General features: G+C 36.3%; 7 protein-coding genes across 7 annotated transcripts; 2 read left to right on the forward strand and 5 right to left on the reverse strand.

Moving 5' to 3' along the window:
• Nucleotides 1-963: 963 nt before the first annotated feature.
• On the reverse strand, nucleotides 964-2,111 carry RO3G_06711 (uncharacterized protein; the record flags this gene model as incomplete). Its single annotated transcript, XM_067661301.1, has 4 exons — nucleotides 964-1,427; nucleotides 1,477-1,590; nucleotides 1,769-1,810; nucleotides 1,973-2,111. The coding sequence occupies 4 exons, from the start codon at nucleotides 2,109-2,111 to the stop codon at nucleotides 964-966; spliced, it is 759 nt and encodes a 252-aa protein (XP_067517402.1).
• A 770-nt stretch (nucleotides 2,112-2,881) lies between these two features.
• RO3G_06712 (uncharacterized protein) lies at nucleotides 2,882-3,076 on the forward strand (the record flags this gene model as incomplete). The annotated part of the gene is made up of 1 exon (XM_067661302.1): nucleotides 2,882-3,076. One exon carries the CDS (start codon nucleotides 2,882-2,884, stop codon nucleotides 3,074-3,076), a length of 195 nt encoding a protein of 64 aa, XP_067517403.1.
• Nucleotides 3,077-3,634: 558 nt separating this feature from the next.
• Nucleotides 3,635-4,096, reverse strand: RO3G_06713 (uncharacterized protein; the record flags this gene model as incomplete). The annotated part of the gene is made up of 1 exon (XM_067661303.1): nucleotides 3,635-4,096. One exon carries the CDS (start codon nucleotides 4,094-4,096, stop codon nucleotides 3,635-3,637), a length of 462 nt encoding a protein of 153 aa, XP_067517404.1.
• A 1,081-nt stretch (nucleotides 4,097-5,177) lies between these two features.
• RO3G_06714 (uncharacterized protein) lies at nucleotides 5,178-10,385 on the reverse strand (the record flags this gene model as incomplete). Its single annotated transcript, XM_067661304.1, has 19 exons — nucleotides 5,178-5,356; nucleotides 5,407-5,566; nucleotides 5,619-5,941; nucleotides 5,996-6,128; nucleotides 6,190-6,273; nucleotides 6,447-6,483; nucleotides 6,593-6,818; nucleotides 6,880-7,206; nucleotides 7,266-7,304; nucleotides 7,369-7,404; nucleotides 7,471-7,611; nucleotides 7,778-7,858; nucleotides 8,046-8,542; nucleotides 8,607-8,842; nucleotides 9,015-9,344; nucleotides 9,406-9,472; nucleotides 9,545-9,625; nucleotides 9,686-10,149; nucleotides 10,206-10,385. 19 exons carry the CDS (start codon nucleotides 10,383-10,385, stop codon nucleotides 5,178-5,180), a joined length of 3,621 nt encoding a protein of 1,206 aa, XP_067517405.1.
• A 1,838-nt stretch (nucleotides 10,386-12,223) lies between these two features.
• On the reverse strand, nucleotides 12,224-12,447 carry RO3G_06715 (uncharacterized protein; the record flags this gene model as incomplete). Its single annotated transcript, XM_067661305.1, has 2 exons — nucleotides 12,224-12,330; nucleotides 12,381-12,447. 2 exons carry the CDS (start codon nucleotides 12,445-12,447, stop codon nucleotides 12,224-12,226), a joined length of 174 nt encoding a protein of 57 aa, XP_067517406.1.
• Nucleotides 12,448-12,700: 253 nt separating this feature from the next.
• Nucleotides 12,701-13,849, forward strand: RO3G_06716 (uncharacterized protein; the record flags this gene model as incomplete). Its single annotated transcript, XM_067661306.1, has 1 exon — nucleotides 12,701-13,849. The coding sequence occupies one exon, from the start codon at nucleotides 12,701-12,703 to the stop codon at nucleotides 13,847-13,849; it is 1,149 nt and encodes a 382-aa protein (XP_067517407.1).
• A 2,252-nt stretch (nucleotides 13,850-16,101) lies between these two features.
• Nucleotides 16,102-17,177, reverse strand: RO3G_06717 (uncharacterized protein; the record flags this gene model as incomplete). Its single annotated transcript, XM_067661307.1, has 2 exons — nucleotides 16,102-16,150; nucleotides 16,312-17,177. The coding sequence occupies 2 exons, from the start codon at nucleotides 17,175-17,177 to the stop codon at nucleotides 16,102-16,104; spliced, it is 915 nt and encodes a 304-aa protein (XP_067517408.1).
• Between the last annotated feature and the right edge of the window lie 30 nt (nucleotides 17,178-17,207).

Here is a 17,207-nt window from a genome sequence, read left to right on the forward strand (position 1 = left end):
AGTACCACATATAAACATCGCCTTCACGCTTCTCTCAGGACCATTCCAGCAGAGCGTGTATCTTGTACTAATACGCGCCTTGTACTTGTTCTCTCTATCTCCGTTGAACTCTCCAAACTTTCCTAAATGGATACGTGCATGGTTCTTGTTACTGTTTTGGTAGGCATCATTCCCCAAAAAAAAGACTAAATAAGTATATCTATTACTGAATTTTAGTTTATGTAATATACTGCATCACATCAAACGCTTTACTTTCCTTCATTGCTCTCAATACAAACATCTTTAAGTTTCGATCGCTCTTTTTTTTCCATAACCAAAACTAAATTATTTATTAACCCCATCCAGATCTGCATTTAGTTGCTCTATTTGAAATTCTACTTGTTCAAAAGCTTTATGTGCTTTTTCTAAATCTAAAAAAAAAAAAAAAAAAAAAAAAAAAATTAGAAAGTATGCAAAACACATACCACCTTTCTACTTTTTATTTGCCCCCAGTCTGCTTCCCTTTCCTTTTCAAAAATAGTGCGTTACATGATAAACCCACTCCCATAGTTTTTAATGGATTTTTTGGATAAGTTACTTTTTACCCAATACCTTTGCTTTCATAATGCTTGAAAGTTAATTTCAATTCCCAATACGATGTCTTTAAATGAGCACTTGTTTGTATTGGATCTTCTTACTCAACTAATTCTCTTCCATAATCAATATAAATGCCCATTGTTTATTTTTACCTTTCTGTGCAGAATTGACTTCACTATTATCTTCTTATTTGCCCGAATAAATTTCTTTGTTACCAAATTTACTTTATTTAGCTTCAACGTTTTAAGGTCTTTCTTGATTTCAATCTTAATTTGTTTGTGGCGTGCCATAAACTCATCGAATCCAAATATGGCACTCTTGACAGCCATATGATAGAAATTATGATTGTATTCTCGCTTTAAATTGTGTAAAATGCCCTGCACCGTTTTATTCATATTTCAAAACAGAAATATCGAGCTTTAAAGAAGTTAGCTCTTGAATGCATGAAGGACAATTAGTCTTGGCCATGTCTTCTTGATTCTTTACTTTGAGAGCATTTAGTTCATATTCAAGCTTTAGCATTTCAGATTTTCTCAAGATAAGCTCATCTTCTAATTCAGTTTTTTCTTCCTCCCAAGTAGCTACTTGGCTCTCAACTTCTTGAATCAATTTATACTTTATCCTCAAACCAGGGTTTATTTCTTTTTTTTTAAAATTTTTCTCCATTCGGTAAGTCTCTCCGAGATCTTTACATCTATTAGGACAGCCAATATGACCGTTACTTTCATTAGAGTCTTTGCAATAGACCTCATCGCAAACATCATCATTGACAGAGTAAAATTTGATGTATGCTGGAATATAATATTTGTTTTCACAATAAAAATAAGAATTGGCACAAGCGAAAGTACCAGCTATATATCATGTTTGCTGACCCCTTCAGTGTTTTAAATAGGAATTTACCTGACCCATCTGGGTTATCGGAGCAATCACAACAATCACCATTAATAGTAGTATAGGAGATGACTTTAGAGCTATCCAAACACCACCATTTTCCATTGCTTAATGATTGGTACACTTTTGAGAAAAATGGTATAAAAGTAAAAATAAATTTAGCCTAGAAGAAGAAGAGAATTTTGCGCAGAAGTAAAAGATAAAAAGTAATAGTAATAATGAGTACATATATTAAAAGAAAAAAAGAAAAAAAAACTTAGCAAGTAGAAAATGGATAATGTATCAATAACATGAAACTTACCAATAACTCGAAATCTACAGTCAGTGATGAAAGGTGTAGCAACTGAATGTTAACAAAGTATCAAGCTGTTTAAGTTCAAGCTTTCCAATGTGCATTTGAAGTAACACGGCGTTAATTATGTTGAAAAGTTACAGGGGGTTCTAGGTAAAACTCGTCAGTCTTTATTCTCTTTAGATCTTCTTCTAGTCGGATTTTTCCTTTTACCCCCAGCATGCTGAAACCTCTCTGATATTTCATCATTTAATCGAAGATTGCAAGCAATATGGCTCATATTTAGGCATGCTGCCAAATCCCAATTCCATAAACGTTCACGAAGCTCTTTAAGACCTGAAATGTTTTGCATGGTCACTTTGCAATTTTGATCTGTACATCTAAGAGACAAAAAACAAACAAACAAACAAACAAACTAGTGAACAATTTTAATCATTATTGATCAATGTTTGATTGCCTAAGTAAACCATGACAAATAACCTTATGATTATTTTGTGTTTGATAGGGTCATAGATTCGGAATTCTCTTGAATGTTGTCTGACTACGATATTCACAAGAGGGTCAGCATTGACTTGTTCGAAACTCATCAATCAAATACACCAAGAATCCATGTTTCTTCAGCAGCCTTCTGAATCCGATGCCTCTCCCAGGTTCTTGATATCGGATATTTGGAGCAGAATAGTTACTGATAACAAAAATAGCATCGTTTCCAAACTTGCTTTTCAATTTGGTGACTATATTCTCGCTAGCTTTCTGCCTTCTAATGCACTTGGATAGTTTCAGTTTTCGATGCAAGGAATGAGTAGTCAAATGATTAGTTGTAGTCTCAGTGTAATGTCTTTGTAACAATTCAGTAACCATTACGCGGTTTCTAAGGTATTCTTTAAAGGTTTGTAGATCCAAAGATCGAGAATTTACAAGAATATCTTCAGCATTTTGCACTTCTTGTGGTTTAGCGGCTTTACAGATACGACGATATTTCTTTGTTTTTTCCATATTATCTTGGCAAGACTTGGTATGTCTATATGTACGTGGTGCATCAGCAGTAGAATTTTCAGGTACACAGTATAAAAGGTCTCATCTTTCTGGGTCAATAATAACACAGCGTCTAGTAATTTCTCCATGTTGTTGTGCATTAAGGCCTGTTATGTAAAGTTCAAGTTCTACAAAAGTACTTTGAAGACCAATATGTCGATGCTTTCTATCCTGTCTTTTTCTAAGGACTGTGATGCCTACACCGTCTGTTTGGATTGTTCAACGAAATCGAAGCACACCAAGTTCTTGAGGTTTCAAAACTGCAGAATCCATATCAATTAAATCGGCTCAGAGGTTCATTTTACTGTTGCCATTAGCCCACCGATGCTCAAGAATATTTTGACAAAGACTTTTACTATCAATTGTTGCATATCCAGGTATCCAGGTTCTGCGAAGAGAAAAACAATTGAAAATAGGTAATCTAAGAGCTTCAAATAAGCGAGCAAGTTGATGGAAGACCATCATATGCTCACATGGGTTAGCTTTGGCATCATAATAAATATTATTCTGTTCGTATGTATATTGAACGGGATACGAAGTCAAGATGGGTGTTAGTCTTTGAAAAGCTTGGGTGTAAATAGGATCTTGAAAAGAAAGCTCGATGAAGGATGGATCAACAATTCTGGAAGCTAAAATTTCCTTGGATTGTCTTGCCGGAAGTGTGATTTGTTCATATATTTCATTTGAAATTTTGTTGTCTACGCCTTCTTGTTGCTACTGTCTAATCAAGTCTATTTTTTCTTTGATGAATTTGTAGTAAGGAATTGATTGCTCGACGAAAATGGTTGTCAAAATAAGCTTCAATATTATTGGTATAAGCAGTATATATTTTCAATCCTTCTACTGAAGATGATTGTTGAGCATATTTGAGTTCGGGCCTTTCATAAGTAGTATTATCGAGGTATCTTTGTATTGACCAATCAATGTATGTCTGCGAGCTGTTGCCTCACACACACGACCACGACGATAACTTATTAAGAATGACCATACCTCAGAGAAGAATTCTTTATTATCGTAAGAAGCGATATCAAAACTGGCATCATCCTGAAGTGCGCAGAGAAATATGAATTTGGATAAGGAGCACACATGCATTATAGTAGTATGGATGATGTTTACGAACTCCTCCAATCGCTCTCGATACTGCTCGTTCCAGCCAATACCATCGATACGTGATTTAATAGGCAAAATACAATAATCAGAAGCAAGGGTACCAGTAGTGCCCATGATACCAGCTGAAGTACTTGATAGAGAATCTTCATTAGTGATGATGACTACCCAAGATAAGGGCCAAAAAACAATCATTATGAGTGTTATTTCTCCTTACGGTGTAATGAAAGTCAACGCAAAAGACCAAGAGCACCTGTCCCTTCGAAGGAGAGAAGCATAATAGGTAGTTCTCAGACTGCTAGAAATGCTGAAGGTTGAACTGTTACTGAGTACTATAATTTCATTGTAAATGCTCTTGATATTTTGTATCAGCATGAGTAATTTAAGGACAACTATATTGTCACGGATAACACTTCCATTTGCAAGAATTCTAATATCAGAAAGTATTGAACAGCATAGTTATGTCTGTGTTTACCTTTAGGTTTACTTTTCTAAACTCAACCCATTGGATAACTTTGATCAGCGAGTAAAGCAAACTTAAAAGAGAAGTATTTTTTTGCAGGAAGAGACATTGTTATCTAGGATTGGAGATGCATGCAATAAAAATCATTTTGAGTGACCTTCGAGGGCTCTGCAAATACTCAGCTGCTAGATTTGAAGATTGTTTGAATTGTAGGTTATGAAAATTTTCTTTTCCTCTCTTTTTATGATATTTTATAACTGATTTGAAAACTATGTATAATGTTTGATCTTTTTGTTTTGAGGTAGATAAGTATCTTAGAAGTGTTGCATTAGTCGTATTTTCATTATTTACTTTCAGGTGCAACTCCTTTAATGGTTGAAGCTTTTACTAAAGTAATGACGGCAATGATTTGTGGTAATTTTAGTCCAAACAGCATCATTCTGTAATAACTGAAATCTCGCAAAAAAAAAAAAAAGTATGCAGGTGAATAGTGTCTTTTAAATTTAGTTTTGTTTTTATACATTTATTTGAGTACTACTCTCTCTATAGACCGTATGCTTATAATTCTTGTGTTGAGTAACTTGCCTTTTCTGCAGTTTACTTACAAGACACTTTCTAATACACCAAGTGCTCTTTAATAAGCTTTGAGAAGAGTTGCGAGAAAAATTTGGGAGATAAAACCGAGAATTAGATTTGAATATATTGGATGGGTTAAAGTAGTATACATTATAGTTTACATATTCAAGATATCAATTGCTAGGCTATTCACAGGATTTGTTTTCATTTATTTTAAAAGGGGATAAAGTATTCTGTTTATACTGACTCAAGACTCTTTAGTAAGTCAGCGGCAGATACACTGCCGTCATTATCATCTTCTTGCCCTTCTCTTTGCTTTTTACTACGGCGTCTGGTAGTGCGGACCTCTACTTCACCGTTTCTTAATTTATCTAATAAACTATCCATCATGCATCTATCATTTTCTCCTTCGCCGCCTAAAATATATATTAAATATACATTGTTTTCACAAATAAGTAGCTCCTACTGGTATCAATGCCTTCAACAGGTGCTCTCTTCTCTTTCAGAGCTGCTTCTGCCTTTTCTTTCTTAATTCTCATGCGTTCTTTTCTCTCTTCTTCTTCACGCTTTCTCTTCTCCTCTCGTTCTTGCTTCAAAGCCATCTTTTCTTCGGCAATAGATGCTTCCTATATTATAGTATTGAATGTTATTACTACCCATTGCTCCTCTTTTATTTACTCGCTTAAAACATGCCTTCCAAGATACTACAAATCGAGCAAAAGTTGAAAAGAAGTCATCAGGTCTCATCACCTTTGGATTTTCACCATAATAAACCATAGCATCTTTCCACTTAGCATCCATGTTTACATAGAGTGACTCAAGAACTTGGAAGCGTATACTAGCATCTTCATTGTATTTCGTCATGATGTCACGGAATTTATCGTCTTCATCAAGATTCACGTCTTCAGGTTGCCATCTGGTTCCTAGTTCTAAAGCTAGATCTTTTAATCCTTTTCTCATTTCGGTATATTGCTGAATTAAGTCATTAATACTAGCCATAACTATTAAAGAATTATTGGTTTTAGGATATTTAAAAATAGCATTTTTTCTTTTACTTCTAGAAGCTTGCTCAATTGATTTCAGATCTACCAAAAATTCAAGCAAGTGAGGAAATTGGCGTCTAGTCACACCGACCACAACATGCAAGAGATTCAAAGATGATGTATTAGATGCCTTTGTATCAACAAGCTGTAATGAAAGACAGAATTTCACGTATTAGTACATAACTTAGATCTGCCACCTAACATACCTTATTAATGCTTGAAATGCGCATACCAAATGCTCCACCTTGAAGACTTTGTGCGTTCATGTAATTACCAATAACGAGTATAAGCTATGCCAAAAAATGAATACTGAATCAATCCCATAAAAGATTTACATACGCAAAGTAGATTCTTTAGACTTTTTGAATTTTTTAGCGCGTCTGAAGCTTCTATTACAACCGACATGCTCTATTTCAATTCTTTGGTAAGCCTGCAATATTTTTATCGTTATTTTACTACATACATTTTCCAGTTGGTCAATCCTTTCCCAAAACTGAACTCTAAATAACATAAAGTGTATACGCTGTTCATAACGATACATTCTAAACATCTGGTTCGTTTGAGTTATATATATAAATTCTTTCAATCGACCAACTAAGCTGTCTATACGTTACCTCAATAGTGAATTGTTCAGGAATATCAAGCTCGTTACAGGCTTCAGGTGGTCCTTCCAAAAATTTTTGCATCAAAGTTAAATTATCGTCTTTGGTAGGAAGAAAGTTTATAAGGTTCCCTAAGAACGTATCCGTACATAAAGCATCGTCTATTTTCATAATCGCCTTGCGTACTTCAACAAAAGATTCAAAGGCTTTACATTTGGGCAAGATAGCTAGATCTAAAAAAAAAAAAACATGATATATGAATAGCCAAATTTTGCATATCTTTTTTCACTTTACTAATATTTCGACTCTTGTCTTTGGACATGAATTTAATAGCATCTTTTTTTTCTTCTACTTTAGCCTTTATTCTCTTCTCAAAGAAATTGTTTGCCTTAGCCGGAAACAGTGTTACAATTTTTTCGAATACACCAAATTTATCCAAATCGTCTTCAATCTCGGTTTCATTGACACCATTCAATACCCAAACAGTGTTGTTAACTCCACGAGCATCCAGTTTCTGCCACTGTAAGTTTTTTAGTTTGATTTGTGGATAGTGTCGAAGTTCTTTACGAACTGGCCCCAAAGGAACAGCAGGTGCCATAGGTCCTTTAGGTGCACCAGGCGCTATAATTAAAAGGTAATTCTTTAGTAAAGGCAAAATTCTCAGATCAATAGAAGCTTACGAGGAGGAGGAGGAGGCGGACCACCGAAGCTACCAGGAGCTATAAGTTATTAGGTTGGATTTTAGTTATCAACAAAAAAAAAAGTTTAGTTTTGATCACTTACGCGGAGGAGGAGCAGGAATACCAGCGGCCCCTGGTGCTATAAATTGAAATAATTATTAATAAAACGATAATACTTCATGTAAAATTCAGTAGCTTCTCTTACGTGGTGGAGGTGCTGGTGGAGCTGGTGGAGCTGGTGGAGCTGGTGGAGCTGGTGGAGCTGGTGGAGCTGGTGGAGCTGGTGGAGCTGGTGGAGCTGGAGGTGCTGGTGGAGGAGGTATAGGGATTTCAGTTGCTACTGATGCTGCAAAGATAAGAGGCTATTAATATATTCCTAATAGAATTAAATGCAATAGCGACTTACATAGTAATGGAGGAGGAGGAGGAGGAGGAGTAGGGATTGCTATTTCATTTTGTTTAATTGAAAGAAAAAGGTTATTTGAATAAAATTTAATATTTTAGCAGCTTACTTTCTCGACCAGCCTTAAAAGAAGGAGCAGGAGGGATATCACCGGTTTCTTTAGTAGTAGCGTCCGGTGTTTTGCTTTCCGCTATAAAGATTGTTTTGTAATCACACTCATTACATTAAAAAACAAGGCTTTTACTTACAATCATTTTCTTCAACTACTTTGTGTTTAGGAAAGATTGAAGCTGTGCTACTCGGCTTGGATAAGTCCGGATCTGTTATATTTTCACTTTTTAGCAATCATACAGTAATGCTACCGCTATTTTTTATACCTGAAGGCGTAGAAATGGGACGAAGTGGTGTGATATTATCTGGTTTTCTTCCAGACCACTTCCATTCGTCTCCTACTACAATAGGTGCAGAAACTTGTGGTATCTGATTGTCATCCTCGTAATTTTCATCTATATCAGATTTTTCACGAAGCTTTTCCTGTAACATGACTATAGTCCTATTTGATTGTTGCAATAAAGCTCGTATAGCAACGTTTTCTATCTTATAATTCCTTGTGTCTGAGCCTTTGGTTGACATCAAGTTCTCAATTTGTTGTCTGAGTTCCCTATTTTCGGCAGCTAATCTTATTGAATTTTCCTTATCCTCTTCGGCAGATCTTGCTATTTCCTGAAGGCGATCGAGTTCATTGAACTTTCCAATCATATTGTTGACAGAAATACCAAAAGCCGATGCTCCCAACTCTTCGACTGTAACACTATTTCTGCGGTCCATAACAATATTTGATACAATCTCACTAATTGCTTGATGATAGTGTGTTCTTACAAAAAAAAAAAAAAAAAAAGTTAATATATACGTTTTATTAGAAACATAAATATACTTACTTTTTATCTGCATCCCCTTTAATTAAAAGCATGCTTCTAAAGGTTTGTAGCAAATAGTGTAATGCATTCGGTGCGTCGGCAATATTATCCAGAATAAGTTCTAGTAATTCATTTGGCTGAGAAACATCGGTGTACATTGATATTTCATCGCCAAATGCTTCATCTAAGTCACTTTCTGCTCTTCTTCGATATTTTTCCATTTGGTCATAAAGTGCCGGATCATCAAGTTTCTCCAACTTTGTAAAAATTCGGTCTAAACCTGATGATTTAAATTGACTGCGCAAATATATACGATCTGTCACTTCAGTTGGTATGTAGGTTAATGAGTTAATAAGACTGACATTTGACAGCTAAAGATAAACGTCTTAGTGCATCCTCTTTCCGTTAAATCATATTTTCGTAGCCTACAGCATATTCAACGGTATGATTGTCTGGTGGCACATAAACACCTAGTTTTTGATAATCATCCACTGACCCACTCCTACTAATTTTACGCTTCCCATCTAAAGTGTTTTCGAAATCTTTAAGCCATGAATCAAAAATGCCGATATCGTTTTTATGTTGGCGTAGAAATTCAAATCCTTGCATAACATATCTATGACCAAGTGGAACATCACAGTGGCACATAAACAGAAGCATATCACATATTATTTTTCTTGTTTGCCATTGAGGACAGACAATAGAAAAAACAAAGTAATGGATGTATTCTGGGTTTAAGATGGCATCACGAGCACCCCACTATATTTGAAATCGCTTAAATAAAATAAGCCTAACAAGGTTCTCCCAGTAGTTTACTTACTCTAGAATTCACCAATACTTTGATACATTTTACGAGTTCAATTTCCAATTCTAATATTTGCCCTTTTCTATAAATGTAATTTAATATAATTGACATTCGACGATTTTGATATAGAATTCTTTTTTATTCTTTATTTTACCTTTCTGATTTTTTATTCAAAAAAGATAGTCCATTGGAAAGAACCCGTAAGCCCTTAAGCTCTATAAACCGTATAACCCAACTACATAAAGCAAATATTAGTTATCAATTTGAAAATTACTTAACAATGCATAATTCTTACTCTACTGGTCGAGTTCTTAAACTAACTTCCAGATTATTGGCAAGTGCTGGTGTAACAGCTCTCAAGTCTGCCTCCATAAACTTTCTAATATAAAACTCTGGTGTATTTTTGTCAGAAGGCAAAGGTCCATCATAAGCAGTTATGGCGGTAGGAGCGCTGGATGAGATTGAATGTGTATGTGTCGACGATGACAAAGACTGAGAAGGACCTAAATGGCTGTACCGGTTTGAATGTCTCTCAACAGCTCGGACAGTCGAGTCTTTAGTAGCTGACCACATTTCGCCTGCCAAATCAGACAAAACATTAATAAGATGTGGTTGATCATCTTGCCCTTCTACGACAACTGTTCTTCCTGAGACAGATAACTCTGCTTTACGATCTTGAACTATCATTGCCCATTTGGTTTTGACGTCAAGCTGTGATTTTAAAGGTTTTCTCTTTTCTTCATCTAAACCTCTTCGTGCCTATAGTCATTTTGAAGTTAGCCAAAAATGACTTGATAGTACCTAATAACAGTTACAAGCATCTGATCAAATAACTCTTCTATTTGCTCATCAGAATTTGGCATGTTTTCCTCGACTTTGCCATCGAATGGCCCCAGACTACGCCTTGAGCCGCTATCAATAGAGGCTCTTGGAGAAGTTGCTGAAGATTGTCCATGATTTTTCTTTTTTCTAAAGCTCCCAAAGAAATCAGACATGAAGGTGTTAAAATGTCTATAGCAAAATTCTTCTTTTTTTTATAGTCGTTTTTTTATACTTGGTAAAAGCAAAAGAATTTGTACGTTCATCATTGAAGCATGTGACTGCATCTCTACTGCTATATGCGCTTACTATTTTTATAAGCTATTGATACTGAGTTTAAATAGTTGGAAACACTTACAAAAAATTGGTTAAAGAACCAATGTTGATGAAACGAAGACCGAAAATATGATAAATACTCTCTGAGCCACGCTTTATTTTTCATATACATAAATAATAACAATAATAATGAAATCTCCCCTTTTCTCTCATACCTTTCTAATGTAAGCTAAATATATATGATATCTCGTACAATGAAAAAGACTGTAAAACTCAACGAGACTGAAAAGTTCTATCCTTTATTTAATGTTATGGTATTTAGTATTTATATACTTTTCGTAAAGATTCAATTATATACTTTTCAAAATACTTTAATTAACTATAATTGTAGATCTAGTATAATTATTTTTGAAGTAGATCTACTCTTTATTTAGTATTGAGTTAAAGGAGTGGAATTAGTTATGACCGAATAATAAAGAAAAGACTGTAATTAATCTTTGTAAAGCATTTAATATTCTGATTTCTTATAAATAAAATATGAATTATGTTTAAAGTATGTTTGGATACGACAATATACAGTAGATAAAAAAAGTGTTGCAACTTTTACAAATATTGTACTTTTCCGGCTTTGTTTTGTTTACCAAAAAAAAAAACGAAGATTTCAATAGGACCTGTTGTAGAACAGTAACTGATTGCAGTTGACATTAGTAAATATAATTCTTAATACAAGATCATGATTAAAACAAAATAAAATACAAGTTTATTTAAATAAGATCATACAATCAATTCCAATTAAACATGCTCTTTTAGAATATGTATTGTATTCATGAGAGTTCTTTGATAAGAAGAAGTATCAACTAAAATAACCAAATCCAATCCAATGTCAGGAATATTGCTAATCTTTCACATGATTGAAATAACGCGTAAAATAACGTTATTCAATTCAGTGAGGAATTCCCAGAATAAAAGATAATCTATGACAGACATACAAAAGAACAAATGAAAAGTTTTCATAATCATAATTAGAGATAACACTTGCTAAAGTACCTGAAGATTAGAAGAACGATAACAATAGAAGATATCAAGCCACTCACTCAATAAGATATAAATACATGCCTTCAATTAGAATAATTTTTACTTTAACTTAAAACTGAAATAAAGATCAGTCTCAAAAAGTATCCAAACTGTTTCTTTATTTTTGTTTCTACCTTTTTCTGAATTACTATTACCATTATACAACAAGCGCGACTCATCAGACCAAACAACGCTTCTCCATTGGTCTTTCGTCCAATTGAGATGTTCCTTCGCCCAGCGAAGCCTACTTTTGCGGTGTGTCGTGTTTGGTCATTAATGGTGTCTTTATTTATTATTTTATTATTGATCTCAGTCCAGCCTACGTCAGACTATACAATTAATAGTCAGACGATATAATCCAGGGTTCATTCTAAATTATTAGTTCCTCTCCTTTTTTTACTTAATAAATAGTAGTTGTTAGCTATTGACCTCCTACTGTTTTCATATTATAATTACCAAATATCTCACGGTGTCTTGCAGTCAATCTAGGCTTGTGGGCTGCTCTGTACGATTTGAAGTCAAGGTCGATCGACATACGATTGAAGAGTTTCTATAGAGACAAAAACATCTAGCTTTGCTAATTCCACATTTATTTCTTTGTAAGAGGCAAAAGGATCCTCTCTAATAATCCTGTTCAAGTGTCTTTCAGTTCTTTCATTTATTTTCAATGGACGACCTGTTTGCTTGTGAGGCAAAGGCTGCCATAGTCATCAATCTTGGCTTTTATGTCTTGCACAGTAGACCTGTTCAATCCAACAAGGTCTGCAATCTCTCTAATCGTATGATGTGTTCTAAGAAGATAAAAAACCCCCATGCTTTACTTTCTTTTGTTTCACCTTCAGATATAATTAAAGGTCGGGTGCAGTCTTTAGAGATTTGAGCAGACATTTTTTTTAATGTATTGATGGATGAGAAAAAGACAAATTTATTTTGTTATGAGGTTAAAATTATCTTCAATAAATTTCTTTGTCCGAAAATTTATTTGGTGTGATTGTATATATACAGTAGGCTTTTTTCCGCTTTCCTGAAATTTTGCTAACTTTTTGCCTTATTTGGAAAGTGTTTCAACACCATAACTAAACATAATCTACTTTATTACTTATACTCTACATAAAACTCGACTTATTAATAAACGCTCACAATGACTCCTACACCAAGAGGTCGAAAGGCTTCGAAAACTATTCTATCGAACGAGCAAATTAGCCACCTGAATAACCAGTTTGCTTCCGTACGCAGACTCCTAGTGTGCCAAAGCTGCAATAAAACAGGCTCTATTAACCGCAATGGTTCAACTACTGCTGATCCTCCTCAACCTTGCTTTCTCTGCAAGTCCTGTGGTAAAGTCCATAACGCCCCCACCATGGCCGAACTCGTTGAACAGGCTTCTAAGACATTACAGAATCCTCCTCCTGTCATGGATGATATGGAAATTTCTCGAGAACCCGCCAGCAACTCCGACATCAACGTTAATGCTTCCAGTACTCAAATAAATATTGAAACTTTACTTGCCACTATTCAGCAACTTACTGCTGAGCTTCAGCAAGCAAAAGCAGAAATAAAAGAACTTCGCAACCAAATTACACAACAACCCAATCAACAGCGTGTTACTGATATCGATACTCAATTCCCTTCATTAGGTACCGCCTCACAAGTATCTACTCCCTGGAGAGATGTTGACCGCCTTAACAAAATTAAACAGTCCATGAAATCACAAAACCAAAAACGTCGTATTCAGAGGCAAGAGGCTGCTGCCCGATTCCTGCAACCTCCTTCAAATAATCAAGGCTTCCAGTATATCTATCTTCCAACCAAAGCTCGCGTACCGTTCGGCCAACTACGCAGCCGTTTGCGCAGGTTAGAAATCAACAACAGTCGCATTTTGGACATAAATTACCCCGCACGTAATGTTGTAGCCCTTCTAGTCCACAATGATTATGCTCCCGAACTTAAAGAACATCTCAAAAAGTTCAGAATACAAGTCAAAGAAGATTTTGATCCATGTGACGGATCAATTCTGAAAGACCCTAAATACGAAAACAGCAGCAATGAGGAGCGTGACAACATGGCTTATATGCACCATTGTAACAGAATGGAAAGAGCCCTCACTTATATCCGTCCACCTGTTAAATTTGCCGTTGCCAGATACTTCTATGAACAAGGTTGGATTGGAAAATCACTTTTCGATGAAATTGTAACATCCCACCGCCCGCAATTTACAGAACCACTCTGCATTGAAGATGACGACGAAATGGCCATTGAGAACCCCCTTGACAGATTGTCTGAATTATAATGACGACTATGTATATTGCACTGTTCAATGCTACTGGTCTACCCAAACAAGCTATCTCCCCAATTTTGAAATTAGCTGAATCCTCTTCAATCCTTTTGATTACTGAAACTTGGTTACTTCACCCCAATCGATACCCTACATCTTGGAAACAATTTCACACATATGGCCAACCTTCTGGAAATCGAGGCAGCCTTGGTATTACCCTACTTATCAATCCATCCAATCCTTTTCCGATACAGCACATCCCACATAGTGACCCATTATTAGCTAAGTATACTTTATCTTTTACTATCTCCAAACTTTTGATCCATTGTCTCTACTTACCTCCTTCTTTATCGCATACTGACGTCTCAAATATCCTGGACAACCTCCCATTAGAGATTCCTAATACTATATCAGCAATCATTTGCGGCGACTTGAATGCAAGAATGGGAGTTTACACAGGTGATACTCTTCTTACATACCGCGGACGTATACTTCACAACTGGATACGGTCACACAACATGGTGATATGGAACGAGCGGTTAAAATATGGATGTCCTACGTATATGACCTATAGCGGAAATAGCATTATTGATTACTTCATTAGTACAACGGAGCTTGCATGCCCAAACCTAGTGATAAGGGAAGATCTCTCACTTGACTCTAATCACAAACTTATGACTTTCTCTTGTCAAATCTCTACTGCCAACAGCTGCTCCCTTCCTCCAAAGAGAGTCCTTTGGCATCTGGGTAAACTAAAGAACGATAAAAAAAGGACTAAATATCAAAGCATTTTCCACAACCTAACCACGGATTTGATCCCTCACTCTCTACCTTCCTTTACTGACCGAAACGCCGCGTTTAAATACATTGAGGACTACAACGCTACTCTCTGCCAGGCTATCTACCAATCGCTGGATGAAGTATGTGGTTGAAATGAAGTACAAAAGGACGACAGACTGCGGTACTTCTGGACAACCGAAATGCAAGAAACCTTCAATCTAAAAGAATTCTACTACAAAAAATGGAGAAAAGCCCAAGGATTAAACAGCCTCAAATATTGGCTCTTCCATCAAGAAACTAAAGCACGTCTTCGACGGATGATCCTGCAACGACGGAAAGAAACGTGGCGTCAATTCTGTGACCAGATGGAACAAGGCGAATATACAAAAGCCATTGCAAAGTTTTGTAAAATCCGCAAAAACAGAACTTTAAAACCCTCCTTTTCTACTATAGAAGGTCCTCAACACGCCGCTAATGTAATGGCCTCCCATCTCCAATCTATCTACTCTCGCCATCTACTTCAAGAAGCTGATCGGACGCTTCCTTCTTTGGGGAATCCCACAACTCCATTTGAAATAGAGACCTGCCCCATCACATTGGAAGATATCCATACATCCCTCAAGAGGTTACCACCTAAAAAAGCGCCTGGCATTGATCATGTGCGGCAAGAAATGCTAATCCCAATACAGAATCAACTTGCACCTATCTTGCTTTTCCTATTTCGTTTATGTTGGGCGTGGTCATACACACCGGTCAATTGGAGAATAACCCAAGTAGTCCCAATCTATAAAAAAGGAGATCCAAGCGAACCTGGCAATCATAGACCAATTAGCCTCACATCGATATTCCGCAAGTTGCTCGAATTTTGTTTACAACACTTTCTTGCTGACTGTAGTCCTCCCTTGGATCTAGCTCAGGGTGGTTTTCGCGAGGCCAGAAGCTCACTAGACAAAGCCCTGTGTTTAGCCGAGATCTGCACAATCCTTCGCCGCCACCACAGTATCACCCCAGTCCTGGCCTTCTTAGATATCAAATCCGCATACGATACAGTAGATCGCTGCTACATATGGAAGAACCTAGAAAACAATTCACCTGCACCACTCATAGGCTTACTACGAAACTTGTTCGATGAGGTTCAAATAGAAGTCTTACTAAATAATGCCGCCTCGTCTAGATTTTCACCAGTTACTGGCGTGCTTCAAGGGTATATTCTTTCACCATTTCTGTACTCTATATACATCAATGATCTTCCCAAACTACTACGTCCACAACCTTTAGAAGACGACCTATCTCCAATTCAACTTGCTCCTTTTATGACCTGTCTTTTACAGTGGGTCAAAAAACTGCACCAACGCAACTCAGTTTTTCGGAAATACCAGTATAGCTCTGTCAGTTTAAAAGTAAACATTACGAAACTTGGAACAAAACGAGTTACTACTGTTACTATTTATTGACAAAAGTTTCAAGGTCAGATGCGGAGTATTGATTTAAAGAGCACTCAGCAAAAAGAGGAGGTCGGTTGGTGCAGTTTTTTGACTTTTTTAATATTAGTGGATCCACCCTTCTTTGCTAAGACTGCTTGCATTCTGTCTGGCATACTGTGTATATATTTGATGCATTGTTCCTTAGTAAACGAATTCCATTCATTTTCGATTCTTTGCCACAATTCATGGATGCTGGTCGCCCTATTATCATACATGCTCAGCTTTAACTTCAAGTGATGCCATATATGTTCAATAGGATTAAGATCTGGACTTTGTGATGGCCAATCGTCAATGTAAATCATGCCACTATCCTTCATCCATTGTGTTGTGGACTTTGATCGAGGTTTGGGATCATTATCGTGCTGAAATACCGACGTTTCCCAGTTCAGACCATAGTACTCCATAGTGTCTTTTAGACTTGTACCAAGGATTTCTTGGTATTCCTCTGAATTCATGGTGCCATCATAGATCTGACATGCGTATCCAGGTCCTTCGCTGGTTATACAACTCCCTAACATGAGACCACCGCCTCCATGCTTCACAGTAACGTCGATATGCTGAGGCTGTAAATGATCACATTTTCTTTTCCAGTAATACTTGCAACCATCAGAGCCCCAAATGTTGATTTTCGTCTCATCAGAAAAGATGACACGTCGCCAATCATGTACTGTCCAATATTGATGCTTTTTAGCCCATACTAATCGAGCCTTCTTGTGCTTTTCAGTCAATAATGGCTTTTTCTTTTTGGTCTCAGCATAAATTTCAACTGAATGTAAGATATTAATTGCCGATTGATACGACATAGGGTGTCCAAGCTCCTCCAACTTCATTTGCACATCCTTGACAGTCTTCCAACAACCTGTGAGCACTTGTCTCTTGATGTATGGACGTGTTGACTCTGCCACAATGCTCGGTCTACCTCCTCTTTTACGTATTCTATCGTGTATCCACTTATTTGCATACCTATTGACGGTATTTCTATGCACTCCAACTCGTTTCCCAATGACTGCAGGATCAACACTGTTCTCTAATAATACTTTGATACTGTTTTGAATATCGGATGGAAGCTTTTTGGGCATTTCTAATAATGGATAGATACTGACGATGTA

This window comes from Rhizopus delemar, genomic scaffold, assembly GCF_000149305.1.
Source record: "Rhizopus delemar RA 99-880 supercont3.4 genomic scaffold, whole genome shotgun sequence".
NCBI classification, from domain to species: domain Eukaryota; kingdom Fungi; phylum Mucoromycota; class Mucoromycetes; order Mucorales; family Rhizopodaceae; genus Rhizopus; species Rhizopus delemar.